Consider the following 26,705-nt stretch of genomic DNA (forward strand, 5'->3'; position numbering starts at 1 on the left):
TTGAAAGTCCAATATGACGAATCAGTCTGAACCATCTCCAGGAGTGGTTTCTGCAGCTTGACAGTGCTTTTTGACATGCCATGATTATTATCAGCCAGTTTCTGGACAAAAATCAAGAAAATCTTCCTCCTCATCTTGTACTCACCCAATTTGGCACTGGTGACTATTTCTGTTTCCAAAAACTGGATGGTCCTTTGAAGGGAACATCATACAATTGCATTACTGCATTGGAAAGGCCATCTGAAGGGCATATAAAAAGAATACTGTTACGATTTTTTCCAAAGACTTCTTGAAGGAAATGTGTATTGACAGAAGTGATGATTAAAAAAAGATAACATTCAAAACTGAAAATGTTTGCATCCAAAAACATTGATTCAGAATCCAGATCAATATTTTTATTTGATTATGAGAGATTGTAATGATTTATTAAGTGGGTTGCAAGTAAGAAATTCTGTTGCTGTTCATGTATTAGAATATCAGGAAACAACATAACCAGCTTTTAATCAGCTTTAGAACGTGGTGACATTCAGACGAAACAAGAATGAAAATTAATCCAGAACGACATGTCTAACAAACAAAATAAATCATATTAAACTGACTGTAATTGTTATTGCAAGAATGAATTACAGTGGAAAGACCCATTGTGGAAACAGTACCAACAGACGTCAGTAGATCACAGGACAAGCGAAAGTTTTAGAATGGGTCTGAATTGTGATTGCAATCTTTTATTTGTGTTGTAGTTGCAGTTGCTACACATGACCTGTGCACTCTAGATGATATTGCAGTCTGTGTTTCCCAGTTGCTCAAGCACGGCACTACAGGAGGGGAACAGTGACACCAGCTTGGCTGAGAACAAGGATGAGTGCAGAGAGGAGAGTAGTGAGTGGGCTGGAAACTACATCGTGTTGCCAATATTGGTAATCGATACCATTTAGTTTGGAATTTTATGAACACCTACCACATTTAAACTGCAGTTTGCCTGAATCCCCTTCTAGACAGAACTAAACTGACTTTAAAAATACTCAATAACAGTATTCATTTTTTCAGATGATACAAGTCTAGACATGGGCCAGTGGGGTACTTTCATGTTTCATGGCGCAATGTTTGTCTCCATGGCATATGACTAGAACAAAAGGTGCTGTTTCAGCTGCTGGTTCTACACAGTCAGTGAGAGAGCAGCGGGCAGACAGTATGTTTGTAAACAAGAAATATTATAATATCCTAATGTCAGTATAGTAGTGAAATCTGATATATATTTGGGGAAAAAAAGCTGAGTTCTCAGGCCCCATTGTAACCACAACCTGAGAAATCACAACACATTCAGGAGAACCAGCTAAATATTTTTGACAGCAACAAAGATATAAATTTCACAGCTGTGCTGTTCGGATGATGGTGGTGGTGATTAAAAATAGTGCTCTCGCAGACGACAGGGTTAGCAAGCAAAAAGGATAGAAAAGAAAATTCTTTGCATATTAATGTAAACCATTTCTTTTTGTTTATTTTATTTCTGCTTGTATTATCAAAATGTAGATGGTCAGTAAATGACATAAGTTTAGAAAGGGTAACTTTTTAAGCAGATGCTTGAAGTGGGTCATCTTATATTCAGGATTGTGGTATACTCAGATAAATATGGTATTTTGATTTTGTATTTGATTTCCCTTGGGACAGATTACACTGTGGCAACAAAGTTCATGGGATAGCAATATGCACGTATACAGATGGCAGTAGTATTGCATGCACAGTGTATAAAAGAACAGTGCATTGATGGGGCTGTCGTTTCTACTCAGGTGTCTCATGTGAAAAGGTTTCCGACAATGTTATGGCTGCACAAAGGGAATGAAGACTTTGAATGTGGAATGGTAGTTGGAGCTAGATGCTTGAGACATTCCATTTCAGAAATCATAAGGGAATCCAATATTCCGAGATCTATATTGTCAAGAGTATACCAAGAATACGAGACTTCAGGCATTACCTGTCAGCATGGACAATTCAGTGGCCAACAGCCTTCACTTAACAATCGAGAGCAGCAATGTTTGCATAGAATTGTCAGTGCTAACAGACAAGCAACACTGCATGATATAACCCCAGAAATCAATGTGGTACATACGATGAACGTATCCATTAGGACAGTGTGGCAAAATTTGGCATTAATGGGCTATGATAGCAGACAGCTGACATGAGTGCCTTTGCTAACAGCATGACATCGTCTGCAGTACCTCTCCTGGTCTTGTGACCATATCGGTTGGACACTAGACAACTGGGAAACCATGGCCTGGTCAGATGAGTCCCGATTTCACTTGATAAGAGCTGATGGTAGGGTCTGAGTGTGACACAGATCCCACAAAGCCATGGTCTCAAGTTGTTAACAAGGCACTATGCAGCCTGGTGGTTGTTCCATAATGGTATGGGCTGCATTTACTTGGAATAGACTGGGTCCTCTGGTCCACTTGAACTGATTATTGACGGGAAATGTTTCGGCTACCTGGAGACCAAGTGCAGCCATTCAAGGACTTCATGTTCCCCAACAATAATGGAATTTTTATGGGTGGTGATGCACCATGTCACTGTGCCACCCCCCCTGCGGGTTCGGGGGTAAGAATAGGCCCGCGGTATTCCTGCCTGTCGTAACAGGCGACTAAAAGGAGTCTCAAACGTTTCGGCCTTCTGTGATGGTCCCCTCTTGGGTTTGACCTATTTTTTTCCAAATTTCCGTTGTCAGTGCGTGCCATTTGGGGAAGGACACCTTACGTGGTGTTTTTCTATTGGTCCATCATGCTCCGCCATCTTGCATGTTACCTATTGTCGTGTGGGGGGGGACTACGCCCAACATCTTCTGGGTTGTCTCCTTCTCGCCTTGTGCGCACTCTTCTTCTTAGAGCCTACGACAACTGTGGACCCTTTCAACACCTAAAATCCAGCACGGTAGCCAGTCCGTTGTGGTGGGGTCGTCATGTACCCTCTTGGTGGTAGCCCCCTGACCACGCAGGGATCGCACTACAGATGCCAGAGCTGTTTCCTCCCCATGCATGCCAAGGAGTATGTGCCCATCTAGTCTGGGGCATGGGGACTCCGGGCAACGGGATATTGGCCAGGTACCCGTTGCTTTGGCTGGGTGGCACCCTTGAGGAGAGCCCTCGTTCGGAGTAGGTGGCATCTGGGCGGATGTGGCGCAATGAAGCGCAATAAATCACACCAAGCTGGTGGTCGCATGGCCACCAGCGTCTCTAAGCGAGGTAGAGTCGACTTCGATGCTGCGCAATATGACCCTCAGACGTTCCCCTCGTTGGCTGCGCCATGGGAGGGACGCCGATCTAGTGCCAAGCGGGAGCCTTACGTACCGCAATACCTTGTCTGCAGCAGGACTGATGGTGACTCCTTTCTTCCGACGAAGCCTATGTTTTTTGTGGAACACCTGGAGGATAAGTTTGGGGAAGTGGCGGGGTTGTCAAAAATGAGGAATGGGTCCATCCTCCTCAAGACGTCCTCCCCAGCCCAGTCACGAGCGTTGCTCTTGTGTGATAAGCTGGGTGACGTCCCTGTTACCGTCACTCCCCACAGTAGCTTAAATATGGTCCAGGGGATTATTTACCATCGTGACCTCTTGTTGCAATCCGATGACGAGCTGAGAGCCGACTTGGAATGACGTGGTGTGCATTTTGTCCATCGTGTCCATCGAGGACCCAAGACAAACAGGGTGGCCACCGGTGCCTTTATCTTGGCCTTCGAGGGTGATGTCTTGCCCGAGAAGGTCAAGGTGATGGTTTACCGTTGCGATGTCAAGCCATACGTGCCTCCCCCGATGCGGTGCTTCCAGTGCTGGAAGTTTGGGCATATGTCCTCCTGTTGCCCATCCAGCGCTACATGTCGAGATTGCGGACGCCCCTCTCATCCTGATTCTCCATGTGTGCCTCTGCCTGTATGTGTCAACTGTGGGGAGCACCACTCGCCATGCTCGCCAGATTGCCCCGTTCTTCATAAGGAGCGGAAGATAATGGAATTTAAGACCCTGGACCGGCTTACTTATCGAGAGGCTAAACAGAAATATGAAAGGTTGTATCCAGCTTCCATTCGAACATCTTATGCTGCAGCCACGTTATCGTCGCCCACGCGAGCGATGGTTGTCGCTTCATCTGTGCCGCCTTCAGTGGGCCCTCGGGGCCATGTATCTCTGTCTGCCCCCCTCGTGCCTGGGGGCAAGCCTTTCTCTGTTGCCCCCTTAGCAGTTGGGGGCAAACCCTCTTCTGTCGCTCCCCCCACGCTTACTTCGGGAGTGACATCTGCTCCACAACCGGGAGGCTCGATTCCTCCCCCTCCTTCTCCGCCGGCGTTGCCTCCGCCGGTTCCTCTCTCGCGGAAGGGGTCCCTTGGGGCCCTCCCTTCCTCCGTTTCTTCTCCTTCCCAGCCAGATGTCAGCCAGTGGCTGAAGGTTCCGCCACCTGCTGGTCGTAGGGCTTCTGCGTCGTCGTCAGCCTCCGACGCTTCTTCAGAGAAGCTCTCCCAGCCGTCTCACCCTAAGGGCCGACGTGAGAAGAAGGAACGGCATGTGTCCAAGAAGAAGGGCGTTCCGGCGGTTTCAGCACCGCCTGCTGTACATAGTCCTGGCTCCGGGGATGAGGTGGAGATCCTCGCCTCTGCCGCGGATCTCGCCCTCACGGAACCCTTGGGGGCCTCTCCTATGGACTCAGCTGACTCTCCCCCGGTGGCGGCGGTTGGCTCTGAAGCGCTGTCTGCCTCTTAGTCGCATTCACGCCCTCCCAGTCCCTTCCTGCTTCCATTCTCCAATGGAACTGCGGCGGTTATTTCCGCCACCTGCCTGAGCTCCGGATGCTTCTGAGTGATTCCCCCGTTCTCTGCATTGCTCTGCAGGAAACTTGGTTTCCTGCACTGCGGACCCACGCCCTTCGCGGTTATCGGGGATACTATAAGAACCGTGCTGCCTGTCAACGAGCGTCAGGTGGGGTTTGCCTCTTTGTTCACCACTCTGTCTGTAGCTCGCCAGTACCCCTTCAGACGCCTTTAGAGGCAGTTGCTGCCAGGGTTGAGCTCTCGCCGGCTATTACTATTTGCTCTGTTTACATTCCTCCGGATGGCGAGCTCCCCCGACATGTCTTGGCTACGCTGCTGGCTCAACTCCCGCCACCATTGCTGCTTCTGGGCGATTTCAATGCCCACAACCCTCTCTGGGGTGGGACTGTCTCTGATGACCGCGGTCGGGCCGTGGAGCATTTGTTGGCTCAGCTCGACCTTAGCCTCTTGAACACCGGTGCTCCCACGCATTTCAGTGTTGCCCATGGCTCGTTCTCGGCCATCGATCTCTCTCTTTGCAGCCCCGGACTTGTCCCATCCCTCCACTGGAGGGTGCACCCTGACCTGTGTGGTAGTGACCATTTTCCCATCTATTTGTCACTACCCCAGTGTCGTTCTTCTGGGCGCCTGCCCCGCTGGGCTCTCCACAGGGCAGATTGGCCGGCTTTTACTTCTGCTGCAGCCATTGAGTCTCCCCCACAGGGTGACATTGGCGAGGTGGTCCGTGTTTTAACCACGTCCATCATTTCAGCGACCGAGGCTGCCATCCCCCGATCTTCTGGCCTCCCTTGGCGGAAGGCTGTACCCTGGTGGTCGCCGGAGATTGCTGAGGCTATTCGCGACCGTCGGCGGGCTCTCCAGCGTCATAGGCAACACCCGTCTCTCGCGACCCTCATCGCCTTTAAGAGGCTCCGTGCCTTGGCCCGTCGTCTTATTGCACGGCGTAAGCAGGAGTGCTGGGAGAGGTATGTCTCATCCTTGGGCTCCCATGTCTCCCCCTCACTCGTGTGGTCCCGGATCCGGCGGATTTATGGGTACCAGACCCCTATGGGTGTCCCTGGGCTCTCCTTGGACGGCGCTGTCTGCACGGACGCTGCCGCCATTGCTGAACGGCTTGCCGCGCACCTTGCTCAGAGCTCTGCGACTGCATCTTATCCCCCGCCTTTCGCTCTCTAAAGGAGCGAGCCGAGCGGACGCCGTTCTCATTCCACACGCGTCGTTCTGAAACATACAATGCTCCTTTCAGCGAGAGGGAATTCCTCGCTGCCCTCGCCGATTGCCCTGATACAGCACCAGGCCCAGACTGCATCCATGCGCAGATGCTGAAGCATCTCTCCCAGGACTGCCAGAGACACATTCTCGCGGTATTTAACCGCATTTGGAGCGAAGGCGTGTTCCCGTCGCAATGGCGAGAGGGTGTTATTGTCCCCATCTTGAAGCCCGGTGCGGACCCACTGGCGGTGGACAGCTATCGTCCCATTACCCTCACCAACGTTTTGTGCAAATTGCTCGAACGTATGGTGGGGCGGTGTTTGTGTTGGGTCCTTGAGTTGCGCGGTCTCCTCGCTCCATCCCAGGGTGGCTTCCGTCAGGGCCGGTCTGCCACTGACAATTTGGTGCGGCTGGAATCTGCTATTCGTACAGCCTTTGCCCGACGTCAGCATCTCGTTGCTGTATTTTTCGATCTGCGGAAGGCGTATGACACCACATGGAGGCATCACATCCTCGCCACGTTGTATGAGTGGGGTCTTCGTGGTCGGCTCCCGGCTTTTCTTCAAACCTTTCTATTGCACCGCTCTTTCCGGGTGCAAGTCGGTGCCGCCTCTAGTTCTTCTTATACACAGGAAAATGGTGTCCCGCAGGGCTCGGTGTTGAGTGTGTCCTTATTTCTAGTGGCCATTAATGGTCTGGCTGCAGCCGTGGGGTCGTCGGTGTCTCCTTCTTTGTATGCCGACGACTTCTGCATCTCATTTAGCTCCACGACTACGGGAGTTGCCGAACGCAGGCTGCAGGTAGTCGTTCGGAAGGCAGCATCATGGGCTCCGACTCACAGTTTTCAGTTCTCTGCAGCCAAGACTCGAGTTATGCACTTCTGCAGGCGTCGGATGGTCCACCCTCATCCTGAACTTTACCTCGACGGCCACCTGCTTGAAGTGGTGGACACTTGCCGCTTCTTGGGACTCGTGTTTGATGCCCGGCTCACATGGGTTCCTCATATTACTCAGCTGAAGCAAAAATGCTGGCGGCACCTCAACGCCCTCTGCTGCCTTAGCCACACGTCTTGGGGTGCGGATCGCTGCACGCTGCTGCGATTGTACCGAGCCCTTGTGCAGTCTCGGCTTGATTATGGGAGCCTGGCCTATGGGTCTGCATCACCCTCAGTGTTGAAGTTGTTAGACCCCATACACCACTGTGGGGTCCGGCTTGCAACTGGCGCTTTTCGTACGAGCCCCGTGGATAGTCTACTGGTAGAGGCCGGAGTTCCCCCGCTGCGGATTCGCCGCCATCGACTGCTCGCCGACTATGCTGTCCACGTGCATTGCTCGCCAGGCCATCCCAGTCGTCGCCTGCTTTTCCCTGCCATGGTCCTCCATCTGCCCGAATGGTGACCTAGGTCTGGGCTTTCCGTCGCTGTCCGCGTTCGGTCCCTGCTGTCGGAATTGGGGTCATTCCCTCTTCCGCCTCCCTTCCGGGTCCGTGCACCTACGCCTCCCTGGTGTTTGTCCCGGCCGTCCGTCCGTCTGGACTTGGCACAGGGACCCAAGGACTCGGTTCCGCCTGTGGCCCTCCGTCGCCGTTTTCTTGCACTCCTCGCCTCATTTTTGGACTGTGAGACTGTCTACACTGATGGTTCCCTGGTTGAAGGTCGCACTGCCTACTCTTTTGCTCATGCTGCCCATGTTGAGCAGCGCTCCTTGCCGGCTGGCTGCAGTATTTTTACTGCAGAGCTGGTGGCCATATTGCGCGCTCTTGAGCATATGCGTTTCTGCTCAGGTAGGTCCATCGTGATCTGCAGTGACTCCCTGAGCAGCCTTCAGGCCATCGACCGCTGCTTTCCCTCCTCTCCTCTGGTGTCCTCCATTCAGGAGTCTGTTTCCGCCATTGCCCGTTCTGGTCGTTCGGTGGTCTTGGTTTGGACGCCCGGTCATGTTGGCATCCCAGGGAACGAACGTGTAGACAGGCTGGCCAAAGGGGCGATCGACGCCCCGGCTTTGGAGATCGGCCTTACGGCTCGCGACCAGCAGCTGGTGTTGCGCCGTAAGCTGATTGGGATGTGGGCTGCTGAGTGGCGTGGCATGACAGCCCCGAATAAACTGCGGGCTGTCAAGGGGACGACCGATGTGTGGCGTTCCTCCCTGCGGGCTTCTCGCAGGGGCTCGGTAGTCCTGTGTCGGCTGCGCATCGGCCATACATACCTGACGCACGGCCATCTGTTGCGTCAGGAGGATCCCCCCTTGTGTCGGTGTGGGTCCCGGCTGACGGTCGGCCACATTTTGCTGGAGTGTCCTCGACTGCGCACACTCCGGCAATCTTTTAATCTCCCGGGCACTTTGGCTTTGGTTTTATCCGACAATGCCTCCATGGCTGACAATGTTTTACATTTTCTCCGTAGTAGTCCTTTTTATGGTTCGATTTAGGAGGTCCTGCGCCTTTCCCTTTCTGTGTCTTTTGTCCTTGTGTCTGTTGCTGTTCTGGTGTGCCGTCAGATGGTTGACTCTTTCCCTTTTTTTTTTTTTCTCGTGGTCAGTCAACCAGTCTCCGGCCATCCTCCTTTCTTCTGTTTCTTTCTGTCTGGTGTTCCTCTGTCCTGTTCTTGTCTGTAGTGTTTGTTGCTGCATTTGTGTCCTTTTAGCGCCTGGGGGACGTCTCCTCCCCCTTTGGTTTTTACCTGCTCCGTAGATTTTCGGCTCGCCTGATTTTGGAATGGGGGACTGATGACCTTCGCTGTTTAGTCCCCCTTAAACATCCCACCAACCACCACCACCACCACTGTGCCACAATTGTTCGCGATTGGTTTGAATAACATTCTGGACAGTTCATGGAAATGATCTGGCCACAAGAGGTAACTGTAACTGTGGTTCCATCAATAATAAAGAGTAAAACTGCTGAATTCTGCTTTGCCTGGGTATTGTAAAATATTCCTTGAAGAGTATCAAATTCAGTAGATCATATTATAGCATTTAAGACATGTTGTGGAAGTAGTCCATTTAGCTTTATCATAAAATTTGGCTGGATGGAAGCATTCTATACCCTCGCTGGACACTTCTACATGAACACAGAAGGGTCTGTGTTTTCTCAGTAGGTACCCACCACTGCTGCTCTCTCTGGTTGTGGGGAAATGTGCAGGATTGCAAAAGTACTTAATGTCTTACTTGAGTGGTAGACTCCAGGAAATAAGTTTGTTGCTATATACAGTAAGTAAGTTAAATGAGGTACCAAGGCACTGTTGACATACTGCCCATGGATTTTGCTGAAGTGAGGTGCCTTACCTGCAGAAGGTTATCTGTGAGAGGCAGCCAGACAAACCTGTGGTTCTTGAAGAGAGGCAGCATCTGTCACAGTAGCAACAGTCTGGATGGCTGACTGATCTGGCCTAATTTTAGCCAAAATGGCCTTTGCTATGTTTGTACTGTGAATGGCTGAAAGCATATGAAAACTACAGTTGTTATTTTTCCCAAGGATGTGCAGCATTACTGTATTACTAAATGATGACAACTTCCTTGTGGGTAAAATATTCCAAAGGTAAAGTGTCCCCCATTCAGATTCTGGCCAGTGATTACTCCAGAATTACAAAATTTGCATTCTGTGGGCAGTGTGTTGCATGTTAGACCCCTTAATTGGGTAGGGAGGTCGTGAGTGAATACTGTTAGTTGCAGATCTATATCTACTGATCATTGTAGATTGTTTTCCTGTTTTTATGTTCTCTTCCAGCATTCCAGCTGCTGCTCATCAAATGGAAGAGTTCAAATATTGTTTCTTTAAAATATCTGATCATGCTACAGAATTCTTTCCCTCCCAAATACTCATTTTTCCTTTTAAAATAGTGTGCATTTACCAAGCAGAGAAGAGAATCCAATATGGCACAAAAAGGGCCCTCATGGCACATGTAAATTTTAGGAAATAATGCTTCAGGAAAAGCAGCTAAGGATTCCTGTATTGGACATACTGTGACACAGTTTGTCATTCCATTGAAAATGCTGTCACCTTGCCATTAATGCATATGATTGTATCCCAATGGGAGAAAGAATGTTTACTATATACCCCTACACCCCTGCTACCAATATCTCAATTTGGAAAAAAAAAGACATACTGTCTTGGACATTAAGTGATTATGTTCTTTCATGTTATCTATTTTATGAGACAATCACTTGAGCATTTCACAATTTTGTAACTAGTTTCACCCAACCAGTGGTCATCTACAGACTAAAACCACAGGCTGCAAATGGTTTACACTGTGTCAACAATACAATGCACAGAAACTGTTTGTGGTATGTGCCGTTAGTCTGCAGATGACCACTGGTTAGTCAGACCTGGTTGCAGCATTGTGAAATGCTCTTGTGATTGTGTCGTAAAAAATACAGAAAAATAAAAGGCCTATCTGATGTGTGTTTTCAATATGGCGAGCTCGACCTTCTATTTGATAATCAATGAGGCACGTTTTTATAACACATGGGATTACCATGTGTTCTATATGTGTAATTTCAGTACACTTACAGCTAGAGTTAGTAAAAATTTTGTTTGGGATTGATCTGTAAGTGAAAGTTAATGAGACTGGGGGAAAAATAAGGTTTATCTTAATGAAGCTTTTATATAATTAGTGTTGATATTTTAATTACTTTAACCGTATTCACCTTGGATTGCTTTTGTAAGAGCACTAATAATTAGACTATTGGGTATTTAAAGTCAGTCCCATCATTTTCAGCATTGCACAGAGGAAAATATTTTGCAATTTTTTGCTCACATCATGTAATGTGGAGGAAAAAAATACAAAAACTAGCTGCCTCAGTCTGTGTCTGTGGCAAGGGAGGCTGAGGATGAGCTGCATGTTTTATACAGATGCTGCCAGGTAAATGATTTACCTTGCATGTTGACAACGAGACAGTACTCGGAGAAATCTAATTGGAGATGATAACGCAGAGAGTTGACTGAATAATGCAGCTAATGTCATAAGAGCTCTAATTAAGATAGTTTTGCCATTTTTATTTTGTGTCTTTTTGGGCATATTAGCATCAATCAACAGACTTTCTGTGCTGTTGCAAACTGAGTTGAAGAATTCTGAGAGAGAATGACCCTTGCCACTTGACAAAAATTCAGTTGTTGGATATATTCACTCCCTCAGGAAGATATAAAGTCTACACTTTTAATATTTGCTTTCCTCTTATAGTGGCTCTGTTATTTGTCTAAGTCCTGTCACTTGCCCTGTTTTTATTCTTTGTCATAAATAATTCTATCTCTCTTATAACTCAACATTAGTATCAAGGTGCTGCTACTATGTATGTTATTTCATGTGGCAGTTTAGTACCACTGGATTACCACTACTCATAAATTATGCTTACTCCATCACCATTTTAATTTCTGCAATCTACTAGATGACTACACGAGTAATGTGTCTGTTAAGATTAAAACTATGTGCCCGAGTTCGAGTCTCGGTCGGGCACACAGTTTTAATCTGCCAGGAAGTTTCATATCAGCGCACACTCCACTGCAGAGTGAAAATCTCATTCTGGAATGTGTCTGTTGGCTATATTTCCAGTGTTGTTTAACTTGGACTGGGAGCTGATTTTGTGGTAATAGATTCCAACCCATAATGTGTGTTACTGAAATGATTTAGTTACTGATTGTGTTCAGTTTTGTTCAACTTATTCTTTTATTGTATCTCATCTGTGTGAGACCTAGCTGGATTTTCACCTGGCATAGGCTGTTCCAAGTCTGCCCCATGGAGCATGAGCACAAGGGAGTGCCCATCATCTCGCTCGCCGGCAGGCATTGCTGGTATAGGGTACGTGCCAGTTAACCCCATTGCATGCGTTCTGTGCACATGGCCTCTCCTGCTTTGGGTGTGAGACTAGGGCAGTACAGTCATGTACACTTAAGTTCAGCCATCTGACTGCCCATACATCAGCTATTTGCCCATCCCTGCCCACAGACACCCATGTGCTGGCAGGCAGGCACGGGAACTGTAATAGATTAACCTAGCATGTTCTCAAAAGTACAACTGTGAGTAAGCATATGCTAAGTACAGCTTCAATCTCTTTTCTCGCTGTGGTGGGGGAACGGATTTCCAATACAATACTTACATTTAGTCCCTTGGCAGAACTCCATGATGAATAAAATATAAATTTTGCTGGTAATGTGTCTAATGACAACACGTGTTTATCAATAATGTTTCTTTTAAAGAACTGTCAGCATTACTTTTATCGGCATCTGGTCAATTATTAGTTTCAGATATCAATTCAGGAGTCACTCCGACAGATGACACACACTATCTGGAACTGCAGGCTCTCCGACACGAACACGAAGTAGTGTGTGAAGAAGTTTTGCAATTGGAAGCACGCTTGCAAGGTATGAGAGAAGAATTATGTGAGGCAGAGCGGCGCTTGGCTACTGCTCGTGACACAGAACGTAGGCTCCAGGAAGCTCTAGAAAGTGAACGACGAGCTCGTCAAGCAGCTGAGGATGATTGTCGAGCACACATAGAGGTATGTTGGATTCGTAAATGTTATTTGGCTGACTGTTCAGAGTTTCCTTATTGACTCACAATTGAATTGTGAATATTAAATTCATATTGATGAGTATTAGGTGAAGACAGTGAATATTAGGTGAAGACAGTAAAGCAGTAAGAGTTTCTCTTATGTCTCATCACTTTCAATAGGAATTAGAAAATTTGACTGTTAAAATATTCCCTTCTGTGCCTTGTAATTTATTTAGTTCATATTGCTTTGTGCCACTGTCATTTTCAGACCAATTCACTTGTTTAGTGACTCTTAAATGACACTAAGAATATTTTAAATTGTGAAGCAATTTTAAAAATGTGGTATACATAACAATTTGCATGCAAATCTGACCATATTTATGTCAGGAAATATTTAAACTTAGGTAATCAAGTAAAAACATGTCCTTTTATCGTAATGTATTTTTAATTGTATCAAGTTGTTTGCATTACCAATTATTTTGTCAGATTAAGAGATAATGATTTGACTGTTTGAAAACTCCGTTTTTAGGAACTTCGAGCAGTAAGAGAGGATTTGTTTGTGCAGCAGAGCACATTAACTACTAAAGTCCGTGATCGTGAAATTGAACTCAATAAACTACGTAAACAACTGTCTCAAAGACCAGTTTTGCCTTCATCTAATGATATTGAATCTCGGTTGCATAGTCTTACTCATGCACTTGTTCAGAAACAGAGTGCAGTGGAAACTCTTACAGCAGAAAGAAATGCTGCACAGTTGCAGCTAGAGAAATTAGAGGTAAATATTTCATGTAAAAAAAAATGTAGTACTGTAAACTGCGTTTTGGTGAAATTTTATTTGTTTGATTTGCAACATTGGGTAGTTCACTAACAGTACTTATTGACTGACTTGTGAAGCTGTCATTTATGGTGGTTTCTTTCTTTCCTTTTCAGCACAAACATCAAGAGTTACTCACTCACATCCATCGTTCTCCGGCTGGCTTTGTCAATCTGAATGATACAGATGATGGTAAGATGAACTTACTTTTATTTTATTACATGATCTTTTCAATATTCAGTACTATTTTTTTCCACATTGAAGCTGTGTCGTAGATTATAAACTGAAACTAAATGTTTGTTTCTGAGTGGACAAGGAATTTTAATAGAATATAGATGTCTAATGTTGTGTCTAGGCAAGACAGCCTAGACACAATGATAGGAAGCCAAAAGGCACGCGCTTAAACTCACGCAGGCTGGCGTGAGGTCTGAAACAGGATACGTAATGAATGCTATAAAGAAAAGTACGTAGCTTCTGGAATACTTAACTTTAATCCATAATTGGTGAACATTGGTCTTGTTGATACAGTATTATCATCTCAATATAACTTGGTGATGGCGCCTTGCTAGGTCGTAGCAATTGACTTAGCTGAAGGCTATGCTAACTATCGTCTCGGCAAATGAGAGCGTATTTGTCAGTGATCCATGGCTAGCAACGTCGGCTGTACAACTGGGCGAGTGCCAGGACGTCTCTCTAGACCTGCCGTGTGGTGGCGCTCGATCTGCTATCACTGACAGTGGCGACACGCAGGTCTGAAGTATACTACCAGACTGCAGCCGATTTAAAAGCTACCACCTAGCAAGTGTGGTGTCTGGCGGTGACACCACATTTAACTCTTTGGCTGCCTTACTGTTAACAACCATTTCTTGGCAGTCTTACACAGATCTATTGCAGCTATCATATTATACAATAAGAACATTTCAGAGATGTAATTCATTGACTGTTGTTTCAATTTAGCTTCTTGCTACTGCGTCCCTCTTGGCCAACCATCTGACATAGAGGGTGAGGTGCAGGAAACAAAACAAAGAATCAAAAGTTTGGAACAATATTCCATCCATGAAGTGAACTAGGTGTTGATGCTAGGTGTTTCTAGCAGCAAGTTTGGACAAAAAGCTTACTTCATTCCACTATATTTCAGTCTATAACAATTGAATGAGAGTAATCATAAAGTTTTAATAATAGCTTCAAAAATCAAGCTGTGACCATGAAATTTGCTGGTGGTGTTAGCCCTTCTGTGTGCATTTTCACCCTTCTGTGTGACACATTTTTCCCAATGGTGGATGACTTGGTGACTACCTCGGCTGTAGAAGTCTGCGTTTTGGATGTTTAGGAAACATTCTACCTCAAAAATCACCTCTTCATTTTTATGGGTATGGCAATCGTGCAGTGGTATTTCATCGGAGGAAAGAGGAAGAAGTCACTGGCTGCTATGTCAAGAAAATATGGGTGATCCAAATTTGACAGCCTGTAGAAGTAGTAATTGTGCCTTTGTGAGTGAACTGAGGCATTGTGTGAAGCAAAATCATCCCCTTCATACATTGCTTCATCTTGACAAGCCTCAGGAGATTTTGGTAGTGTGTTCCTGTTAGCTCCACTCCATGACAGTCTCAAAAACCACTCCTCACTACCTTGTCCATTGATGGTTGAGTCTTCACCTATTTTAGTGGTGGAGAAATTGTGTGTGGCCACTGCTTGCTTTGCTCCCTTATCTTGGGGTCATAGTGATACACTCAATACTCATCTGCCATGATTAAGTAGCTAAAGAAGTCATCAGGCTTGGCCTAACACAGCTGCAGCATTTCCTGGAAGCTTAGTTTTAGTGGACTCTTTGAATCAGTGAGAACAGTCACAGAAACTAGCAGGTGTTACCTTTGCCATCTTCAGAATGTTGTGCAAGATGTTGAAAACTAATCAGTGACTCATATTCACTTTTTTCCTGTATCGTCTATGTCGTGATTCCTTGTTCTTCACAGACAGTGAGTCTGCCACATTTTTCTTGCCACTGGAAATATCTGCTCCACCTAACTACTTAGTTATATGACAGTGCATTGTTGCCATACACTTTCATCCACTCTGCATGGATTGTTGCAGTGTTGTTTCCTTTGAAATGCAGAAAATGAATTGCCATCCAGTACTCAACTTTGCTCAGTGGGCTATAGTCAGGCAAATGCTGGGATGGTTCCTTTGAAAGGGCACGGCTGACTTCCTTCCCTAATCTGATAAGACCAGTGACCTTGCTGTTTGGTACCCTCCCCCAAATCAACCAACCAATCAATGGGCTATATGGTACAATACTGTGTCACAAGGCTTTCAGTGTGTTCCAGAATTGCATAGTTCTCTGGAAATTAGTGAAAAGGATTTTGGAAAAATCCGAGTTGTTCTGAGCAAATTTACTGATTGGAGTACATGAACCATACAGAGTCCTTCTATTGTCTCACAAGGGAAGCCAGAATGTCAGTACACAGAGACTTGGGGCCTGGATAACCTTGTATAGCGACAGATTGTGATGTGAAGATGCAATGATTCATGTAGATTTTTAGTTAAAAGTTAAAGAGCTTGCCAACAAAGTGGGCATCGTTATGCCTTGCAATCGAAACATTAAACAGTACATGCACTGCATTATTGAAATATTTGTTTGAATGGATGGAAAGAGAATTGCTTTGTCATTCATCAAGAGAGGTTTCAAAATGCAGGTAGTGATAAAGACTTCAGGAAAAGTGTTGTGACAAAAGATGAGATATGGCTCTACCAAAATAATCATGCACTTTGTTGGATCACCACACCAGAGAAAGTGTAAGAGAGCCACAATTTTTAGTTACATTGAAACCTCTCTACTTCATGCTAATTGGGGTGAGTCCTAGTCCAAATCACTGGAACATCGAAGTATATAAATTTTTTGAGATTATTATCTGAAGTTATAATTTGGAATACAGTGTATGTATTGGTTAAATGAAAACTGAATTAACTGTAAGATCATGTTAAGTACTGTACAGTATATTTAAATATAAAATCAACTAATGTGATGATATCACAATAATGAAGAATAGGATTAAACAAATTAAAGCTAAAATATATATTCAAAGGATACATTAAACAAGCTTGTTATGTACACTACTGCATGTATATATTACTGTATACTTTCAAAAATGAAAGTCTGCGCTCTGCTGGAAATTGATACATTACATTCACTGTAAAGTTGCCCCCCCCCCCCTCCCAAGGAGCACGCCACTCTTTGGTGGGTTTGTGCTTGGCTACAACGGTGCCCCAGCCTTTGCAGCATTTTTTCCCTTCCGTGCTGCATGTCTATCCTCTTGCTATTCTTTTTCATTGGAGAACATGTCTGGGGTATTATTGGGAATGTTATGCATTCTGTCGCTGATGTAAGAATGGTCTCACGTTTGTTTTTTGCTCCCTTTTCCTTTCTTTGTTTCCCTTTTCCTTTCTTTGTTTCCCTTTTCCTCTCGTTCCTCCACTTCAGCATTTGAGGATCCTCTTTTTTTTCTTCTTCCTCCCTGTGCACTCCTGAAGGCCAGCCCACGTGTCTGATGCGTAACAGGTGACTGGGTAACCACTTAATTCCCAGCTCTGGCTCGACAGGTAGTGTTTGCGCATACCCCAGTACAGGCCAGGCCCAGGGAGGGGTCATTGTCTGAGCTGTAACCTTCCCCAAAATTGCTGATTGATCCCTCTGTCAGGTGTTCGGGAAGCGGGCCCGAGGTGTGAACAATCAACTAAGGTGGGTGCACCCCCTTGTGAAGGGGGCCCCCAGGTGGAAGGTGTGCGCCATCAGAGACGCTGGCAATCATGGGGGATTTCCTTGCGATGAGTCAATCATCTTCCCACTCAACATCGACAAAACGTAAATGTAACGAGGCTAATGATTCAAAGACCCTTCCTGCTGCACCACAGTTCCTTGTGGTCTCACATACTAGAGATGGTCAGTCCTTCGCCACAGTGAATCTGTTTATTATTCAGGAAGGTGTACATGCAATTGCTGGCCCTGTGAAATCCTGCTCTCATGTATGGAATGGCACTTTGCTTTTGGAGGCCATTTCTGATTTTCAAGCACAACAACTGCTTGCTGTCTCGCTGCTCCTCAGTCGCCCTGTTCGTGTCGAGGCCCATAGAACTTTGAATTCTTCCCGTAGTGTAATTTACACCAGGCTGCTCGACGGTCTAACCAAGGCTGAAATCCATTCTTACCTCTCTGATCAGGGTGTCATTGCTGTCCATCGTGTAATGAAAAAGATAGATGCCTTCTTAGTGTCCACCCGCACTCTCTTTCTCACGTTTGATTGAGTGGTGCTTCTGTCCAAGCTGAAAGCAGGCTATGAAATTATCACCGTCTGGCCGCACGTTTCGAACCCGAAGCGCTGCTGCCAGTGTCATCGTTTCAACCACACTAGAATGTTTTGTCGACACCCAGCCAAATGTGTCATTTGTGGTAGGGATGCACACAAGGACGTGTGTCCTTCTCCTTCTCCCTGTTGCATCAACTGCAATGGTGGCTATGCCGCCGCCTCTCAGAATGATCCAGTGTATATTGATGAGCAGGCTGTTCAAGAGATCTGGGTAAAGGGGAAGGTACCATATCCAGTCGCTTGCAAGTTACTGGCTAGTTGCAAACCCTGTGTTCTCCCATCTGGTGCCTATGGTTCTGTTCTTGTTACCCCTTGCTCCATGAAGGACATGGCCACACAGACATGCGACATCCAATTCAGCTCCGAGATTGTGAAATCGCCCTGTGTCAAGATAGCATCGCAGCTGTGCAACGAGCCTTCGAGCTCTCGCTTCAAGGGGCGAAGCCACCAGCTACACAACCAGGAGGCCGTAAAGGACAGGAGTACTCCAGTGAAGACATCCTCCATCCCTCCAGCCATACAACACTCGAGTCTTCATCTAACTGTAAAGGCTTGAAGAAGTCTACCAAAGGCAAACGGTCTTCTCCTTCGCCACCTCAAAAGTCTTCTTCGATGGTGTCGCCATGTGATACCTTAGCCCGGCCAGCCTCCATGTCGCCAGTGCACACCAACAACTGTTTTTCAGCATTCGACTCGACAGAATGATCACACAAGCAAGCTGATGCTTCTGTGGACCCCATGGAGCAAGATCCTCATGCTTCTGTGTCCTGTAGTAGCGCATCTTCCCCAGCTGTCACTCGACAGATGCCGAGGTGACACTCTTACGTCTCCTCATCGTGGCTCTCCTCCAATGGAATGTTCATGGCTTTCGGTCCCACAAAGAGGATTTACGGCTACTTTTAGTGTTGCAGCAACCCCTTGTACTCTGCCTTCAGGAAACGAAATTGCACCCTCACGACCACTTTGAGCTTTCACATTTATTACCGATTCATTTTGACATTCCCCATGAGGTCGGCAGTCCATCTCGTGGGGGCGTCATGCTGCTTATACGGGATGACATTCATAGTCAACCCATCTCCGTAACTACCAGTCTTCAAGCTGTTGCAGTTCGCCTTTTCCTTCCCCACCTGACTTTTTCCCTCTGTACTATGTATGTCCCTCCATCATTTGATGTCACCAGGACAGACTTCCTTCAGCTTATTGGGCAGGTCCCTCCCCCATTTTTGCTTCTCAGTGACTTTAATGCACATCATCTCCTTTGGGGTTCTTCCAGGACCTGTCAGAGGTGTCCTCTTGGCTGACCTTCTTAACCAACTTTACCTCTTCTGCCCTAACACTGGAGCACCCACTTTCCTTTCCGACTCCTTGCACATTTATTCCCATTCGGACCTCTCCTTGTGCACTGCCTAGCTTGCCCCCCATCTTGAGTGGTCCGTTCTTTCTGACACTTACTCGAGCGACCATTTCCCGTGTGCTATCTGCCTAAATGGCAGCTTCCTAAGGCTGACTGGCAGCTTTACTCCTCCGTGGCGGCCTTCGAAGAACAAGATTTCCCCAGTTGTGATAACCAGGTCGAATATTTCACAAACATTATCCTTACTGTTGCAGAATGTTCCATCCCCCACAGTTCTTCTTTACCACGTCATGTCCGAGTCCCTTGGTGGACTGAGTCACAGCTGCGACACAATTTGCGCATGGAGACGTGCTCTCAAAGAGGTAGCTGGATTTCATACACTAGTTCTTTTAACAGTTCCACACCTTCCTCTGTTATGTTGGCCAACCTCTGACAGCTCCCTGGCACCAAGATCCATTTTCCAATTTCCGGCCTGACAGTAGCTGATCATGTCATTGTGGACCCTGTAGCTATCTCCAACACATTGGGCTGCCATTTTGCAGAAGTTTCAAGCTTTTCCCAGTATCGCCTTGCCTTTCTTCATCGGAAACGTGCGGAGGAGGCTCGAGTGATACCATTTTTGAATCATGTGTGCTACAATGCCCACCTTTACTATGAAGGAGCTAGATAATACTCTCAGTTCATCCCGATCCTCTGCCCAGGGCCAGAGGCCATCCTCATTCAGATGTTGCAGCACCTCTCTCTTGTGGGCAAGAACTTTCTGCTTAACATGTACACCTGCATCTGGGCAGAGGGCACATATCCTGGATGCTGGCATGAAGCCACTGCCATACCCATACCTAAGCCCAGTAAGGACAAAAACCTTTCTTCTAGCTACTGCCCCATCTCTCTTACCAGCTGTGTTTGCAAGGTGATGTAACATATAATTCATGCCGGGCTGGTGTGGTGGCTCGAGTCTCGCCATTTACTAACAGATGCACAGTGTAGATTTTGAGCGGGGCGTTGTGCAGGTGACCATCTTGTTACTTTCTCCACCCATGTCGTGAATGGTTTTCTGCGGAAATCCCAGACTGTGGCCATGTTCTTTGATTTGGAGAAGCCCTACAACACCAGCTGGAGAACTGGTATCCTCTGTACTCTTTACACATGGGGCTTCCATTGGTGCCTGCCCTGTTTTCTTTGGGCATTTTTACAAAACCGAGTTTTCAAGGTGCATGTGGGTTCTGCCTTGTCAGATACCTTTACCCAGGAAAATGGTGTGCCTCAGGGTTCCGTCGTGAGCGCCATCCTCTTTGCTATTGCCATTAACCCTATAATGGCCTGTCACCCACCATGGATCTCTGGCTTCCTTTTTGTCAATGATTTTACCATATAATGCAGTCCTTCATGGACCTGTCTCAATGAGTGGCATCTTCACCACTGTCTTGATTGTCTTCACTCCTGGAGCATTGGCAGTGGCTTTCGCTTTTCCACTGACAAAACTGTCTGTATGAATTTCTAGCGGTGCAAATGGTTTCTCCCACCATCTCTACATCTTGGGCCTGTTGCCCTTCTGTTCATTGAAACTACGAAATTCCTGGGGCTCATGCTTGATAGGAAACACTCTTTGTCCTCCCGTGTATCTTACCTGGCAGCCCACTGTACGCGGTCCCTCAATGTTGTACATGTCCTCAATGGTACTTTCTGGGGTGCTGATCGAACCACACTCCTCCGTTTGTACTGGTCCGTTGCCCATTGGATACTCGACTATGGGTGCTTTGTTTATGCACCTGCATGCCCTTCCCTCTTACACCGTCTCAACACTGTCCACTATCATGGCATTCTTTCAGCCAAGGGCGCCTTTTACACCTGCCCGGTTGGGAGCCTGTATGCTGAAACCGCCGAACTACCACGTCGTACGCCCATGACTTTCTCCTCAGCAGGGATGCATGCCACTTGTCTGCCGTGCATGGCCACCCCTCCTATGCCTCCTAGCAGGGATGCATGCCACTTGTCTGCCGTGCATGGCCACCCATCCTATGCCTCCTCGTTTGATGACTCCTTTGATTTTCAGTATGGTGCTCTTCCCTCTTCTCTGTTACCTCCTGGAGTCCACTTTCGTCACTTGCTACGGCTGCTAAACTTCACACTACCTGCAACTTTCCTGGTGATTGTGAACCCTTCACCACCTTGGCTTCGTGAAGCAGCCCATGTTAACCTTGGCCTTCATTCGCTTCCTAAGGATACTACTCCAGTCTCGTCTGTCACCTTCAGTTTCACGAGCTTTGCATGGAACTTTGCGATAGTACCTTTGTATACGCTGATGGCTCTCGGACTGACCATGGGGTCGGGTGTGCCTTCATCATTGGCACCCATGTCCTTCGATATCAGCTTCCGGCACACTCCTTAGTATTTGCAGCCAAGCTCATTGCCTTGTATCAGGCCACAGAGTACATCCGGCAACACAGCTTTTTCAATTGTGTTCTCTGCTCAGACTCACTCTGTGCACTTCAAAGTCTGTGTGTGTTGTTCACTATCCATCCCTTAGTGCAGCAGTTCCAGGAAAACTGTCACTTGCTCACTCTTGGTGGATCTTATGTCATGTTTCTGTGAGTTGGTTCCTGGTCATGTCAATCTGCCAGGAAGCGAGGCTGCTGATGCTGCTGCCAAGGCTGCAGTCCTCGTACCTCAGCCTGCAAGTACCTATATCCCTCCGATGATCTCTGCCGTTTGTCAGGAGGTGGTGTCCCTTTGGTATTGCCAATGGTCCTCCTTTCACGGGAATAAGCTTCGACTTATTAAGCCTCTCCCAGCACCTTGGACGACCTCCTCTTGGCCCTCCTGCCGGGAGGAGATTATTTTAACTTGGCTGCACATTGGGCACTGCCTTTTTAACTGTTGTCATTTGCTAAGTGGTGCTACCCCACCACTTTGTACGCATTGCACCCAAATATTAACTGTCTGCCACTTCGTGATGGATTGCCCTGTTTTAGCCATTTATGTTCCAGCTTGGGGCTTGCCGTCTGATTTATCAGCCGTGTTAGTGAATGACATGCAGGCTATCAATGCATTTTACTTTTTATCCCCCGAAGCAATATGACGAAGGCCATTTAATTTTTAGTTTTGGACCACCGTTTCTATATGGTACCTTTTTTAGCCCTTTTTCCATGTGCCTGTTTTTAGCTGTCTTCTATTCTGTCAGTTGGGACTGACGTATAGTCATTTAACTCCTCTCTGTGTTCGTGTTCTATAGTTTTGACTTGGGTGCATATGACCTCAGTTGTTTTTTGCACCCTAAAGCAAAACGAAACAAACAAACTGTAAAGTGGCATGTACTTTACCTGTTAATTGCTTCTGTCATCTAGATCTACAAAATGATCCACGGCAGCCAAGGACACCCTTGTACCTGATGTTGATGCAATGGCAATATTTTCATCCCAAAATATATATTGATAACTGCTTAAGGAAGGAACTTATTTTCGGTCAACACCCTTGTGTGCACTATTCTTTTAGTACTTGTTGTGACATCTCTTTTAGTGTAAAATAGTACTCTCAGTTATCTGGATTAATGTCAGTGAAGTTGATTAGTGTGTCCCAAGTTTCCCCTTACATTTTACAGTTTATTCATTTGTCTGTTACTTGTACATTCACACTTATCACTGACTCCCTCTTCGGTGGAAATCCCGTGTGCTTGGCCCAGTCAGGATTTGATTGCCAAAATCTTCATCTTTATCCAGCTTGTCACAAACTTCCTCCGTGATTGTAGCTCCGAATGCATCCTACAAATCTGAATTTACTTTTCATTCAAAACCAAACTCTGTTCTTTGTTACATAAAAGATTATTCCAGTCATTTTGAAAAGCGATAGTTTTAACTTCATTCAAGTTGCTGACATTTTATCTTCTAAACTTAACAATTTTCTGTTTTCTCCTAACACTTGCCTTAGTTACTGTTTTGTACTGTACAACACTTTAATATACTTCTAAGTGGTCATGGAAATGGAATTTAACATAACTCATCGTGTGGTTTTCAGCAAGTGAACTTGGAAGGCTTTGACTTGGTTGCATGCTCATGAACAAAATGATACATTTATTACTCAGTATTGACCACAAGTGAAGGAAGTGCTAAACGAGGGGATGCTTTCAAAATTTTACAATAACTGAGTATGGTGCAAATGTCTTTCAGTACCATAAGGCAGTGTTTCTATCTTCATGACAAAAGACCAGTTTGAATTACTGCAAATTCAAAATTAATGAAGTCCAAATTTGTGAGTTTACTGTATTACAAGAATACTGAAAAATATGTAAGTACAAATAATGTTATTGCACTCAAAATATTTGCTTTAAAAATTTATTCATTTTTTACACGAATCCAAACCAGTTCTGGCAATGTTTTTCCCATTGATATTTTTACCTGATACAACATGGTCCTCTACGGATCCAACAGATTCTTAATGTGATGAAAATTACTCTCTAAAAATTTTTTGTTTGGCATAAGGAGGAAAAATAGTTGTTAGGCAATAAATCACAAAAATACAGAAAATGAGACATTAATTCAGTTTTTTATATCCATCACACAATCAATAGTTTGATGTGTTGTTTGTCAGCTGGCATTGTCATGCTGAATAATGTCACAACATTTTTGTTTGTTTTCCTGATTTTGTCGATGACTTGTGGTAAACAAAATGTCGTACACCATTCAACATCAGCTGTTCTTCAATCGTGATTACTTGTCCAGTGTAACCAAAGAAACAAGCTATCATTTTATTTGCAAACAAATGACATTTGTCAGTTTTCGTTCATCTTGGAACTCCCAAACAGTGGACTTCTGCTTAGTTTCTGGCTTGTACGAATATGTCCAAGTTTAATCTCTGTTATGAAGTTATATATGGATTTTGTTCTTTGGGAATCAAATTTTTTGAGCATTTCTTTCCACCAGATGATATGAGTTTGTTTTTGAGGTTTGGTGAAATTGTGCAGAGTCCAGATTTTTTTCGCAGCTAAAAGTTTGTGCAAAATAAAGTTACTACAGTTTTAAATATTTCAGTATGATTAAAAATGCTTCTATCTTGTATTTTCTGAAAGTGAATGAGTACCAAAAGTTGTAAGAAGTGAATAGATACAGTGTTTAGAGTTAGGCCTTTATGAAAACTGTAAAAAAAAGTCTTCCAACAAAAACATTCATATAAAATTTCCATTTTTTCACTACACTGTTTCTTTAAAGGTTTACAGCAAAAAAGCTGCTCAACCAGTTTCTAAGCTGCACTTTCTTAATCATAACAAATGGCATATTTTAAAACAATAATAATGTCACATCTCATTGTGCCCTTTAGTGATCATCTGTGAAAATATGAAAGGCCACCCTCATGTGAGTTATGGTAGTTATGTTCGTTGAACAGAAAGGCAATGTGTATATATATATATATATATATATATATATATATATATATATATATATATATAGACACACACACACACACACACACACACACACACACACACACACACACACACACACACACACACACACCACAGGTTCATACACTGAGGCCATGTTGTAAACAAAAACTAACAGCAATGGGATTTGACACTCCTGTGAGAAGTTGTGTACAGGGAGAGCCCCAAATATTGGGAAAGCCAGTTGTATGCAAGGTGCCGTGATAATGCATGTCCCTAGATAGCAAGTATATCGGTGGGGTGGCCATGCGCTGCAACTGGCTCATCTGACATAACATTGGACAACTTTTGTGCCTCACCCACTCTATTTTCCTAACTGGCTTTCAGAGACTTCTTCCTGTTTCATAAACTTAAAACCATGCTGCAGGAACACAATTTCCTAATTGTATACAAGATCCAAAAATACTTAATGAGATTACTTCAAATCATCCTATTAATCTTGAGCAGGGTTAAGCAGTAATCAGCATCTGCAGTACTTAAGTTTTTACATAATATTAATTTAGTTTTTATTACAAATTTATGTCTGAAAGTGCAAACAGTAAGAGTTTCTTTTCATCTGTGTTTAGTAGCAATTTTATTTTATTTACTTGTTTGTATGTTCAATATTAGTAGTCCACAATAATTCACCCATCTGTAGACGTATTTATCGTGCCTCATTTCTTCTAGCTGTCAAGTCATGTAGCTCTGTAGGTCTTTTCAATTATTTCACATGCTTAATTAATTCTGTATAATGGTGCATGATGCTGAGGGACTCTGTCTGTTGTGTGTGGGTCCTAGAGGAATTAGTCACAGTCTACTAAGTTAGGAACTGTGGTGGCCGAGGTCAGCAGTCTTTGGTTACTGCCGTGAGCTGTGGCCATGAGGGGCGGGGGGCCTCTGGGGTAAAGGATGTGGCATCTGTTGTTCAATCAGTGTTGCCTGGAATCGCTGATATTCTGATGATTTTGCACCTTACGATTCATTTGGTGTAGTCAGTTCATCCTCACTTGAGCCTGAATGACAAATAGTGATGAGGTTGTGGTCTCCAGGTGGAGCATGAAAAATGCAAGACCAGTTCATGGCACTGCATTGTTGCAGGCTTCTGTACATTTGGTTAGCTTCATGTGCAAGGGGTGGAGGTAGGGTCAAGGGAAGGTTGAAGAGATTAATTGGATAAGTTTGCAGGAGAGGAAAGCAAAAGGTTTGATACTTTTTAAGGTAATGGTGGATAGTCAGTTATTGTGATTTTTAGTGAGTATGGTGGATGAGTTTTATCAATGGAACAATTTGGGGACCAGGTTAAGGAGAGAGAATATAAATTAGAAATTAAATGCAGATGGACTATAACAGTGCTGTCATATGCTCTATTTTCCCTGACTTGAAACATGGCAGTTATTTCACTGTACATGGGACTAATAATATTATGTTGTTAGTTTATGCTTAAAATTATTTTTGAGAAATGTTCTTATAGATGATAATGTCTACCAATTTGTTTATGTCATCTGGTGTCAGAAAACTCTTTAAGATATTGAGCACTTGTGAGAGCATTCATCACACTGTTTGTGCTGTTATTGATCCCTGCAACAATGACTCATTATTACTTAAGTGTCTTTGGGTAAATTTGTGTTATACTTCTCCATTTCACCCTTCTCTTGAAACTGTAATGTGATACTGTCTGTGATAGTCTTTGTCTTCAGTGCCATCCCACTAGTGCACATTTGCTGAACCATGACTCACTACTGCTCTAGTAGCAGTTAGTTTGCTTGTACCAAATATGTAATGTTTCTGTGTCATAACTTCATTTTCAGACTTGTCATCTGATATCTGTGATATTTCTTTGGCTACTATATGGCTGAAGTTTGTTGTAAGCCTGCATAGTCTCCAATTAGTGTTGAGGGGTGACAGAAACTTCAGATCATATCTTGACACTTTCTTCAGGGGAAGCTATCAGTATACTGCTGTGTTTAAGGAGACTGTCTTCCAGTTTTCGTATCATTTTCCGTATAGCCATCAAACATGAAACTAAAATACCATAACACTTTTTTTTTTCCGTGGGAGTAATCCACAGATTCAGCAGTAGAACCTGAAAATGTTATAAACTGTTTTATGTCCTCAAACTCGGTGTCTTGTATTAAAATTTTAAAATTGAGAACTCTGTGTAACTGCATAGATCAGTTAAATATGTTTCAAAGCTCCAACCAGGTAGCCATGTGTTTTAAAGTACTGCTTCCAGGACAGGGGGCTCACCAGCCCTGGATCGAGTC

General features: G+C 45.0%; 1 protein-coding gene across 3 annotated transcripts in view; it reads left to right on the forward strand.

Moving 5' to 3' along the window:
• LOC126471499 (golgin-84-like) overlaps positions 1–26,705 on the forward strand; it is a 108,654-nt gene that overhangs the window by 63,471 nt on the left and 18,478 nt on the right. For all 3 annotated transcript variants that reach the window (XM_050099715.1, XM_050099713.1, XM_050099714.1), the window contains exons 7-9: positions 12,247–12,506; positions 13,029–13,274; positions 13,430–13,505. In XM_050099715.1, coding sequence (XP_049955672.1) covers positions 12,247–12,506; positions 13,029–13,274; positions 13,430–13,505 — 582 coding nt within the window. The remainder of the gene's footprint in view (positions 1–12,246; positions 12,507–13,028; positions 13,275–13,429; positions 13,506–26,705) is intronic.

Source organism: Schistocerca serialis, chromosome 3 (genome assembly GCF_023864345.2).
Source record: "Schistocerca serialis cubense isolate TAMUIC-IGC-003099 chromosome 3, iqSchSeri2.2, whole genome shotgun sequence".
In the NCBI taxonomy this organism is placed as follows: Eukaryota; Metazoa; Arthropoda; class Insecta; order Orthoptera; family Acrididae; genus Schistocerca; species Schistocerca serialis.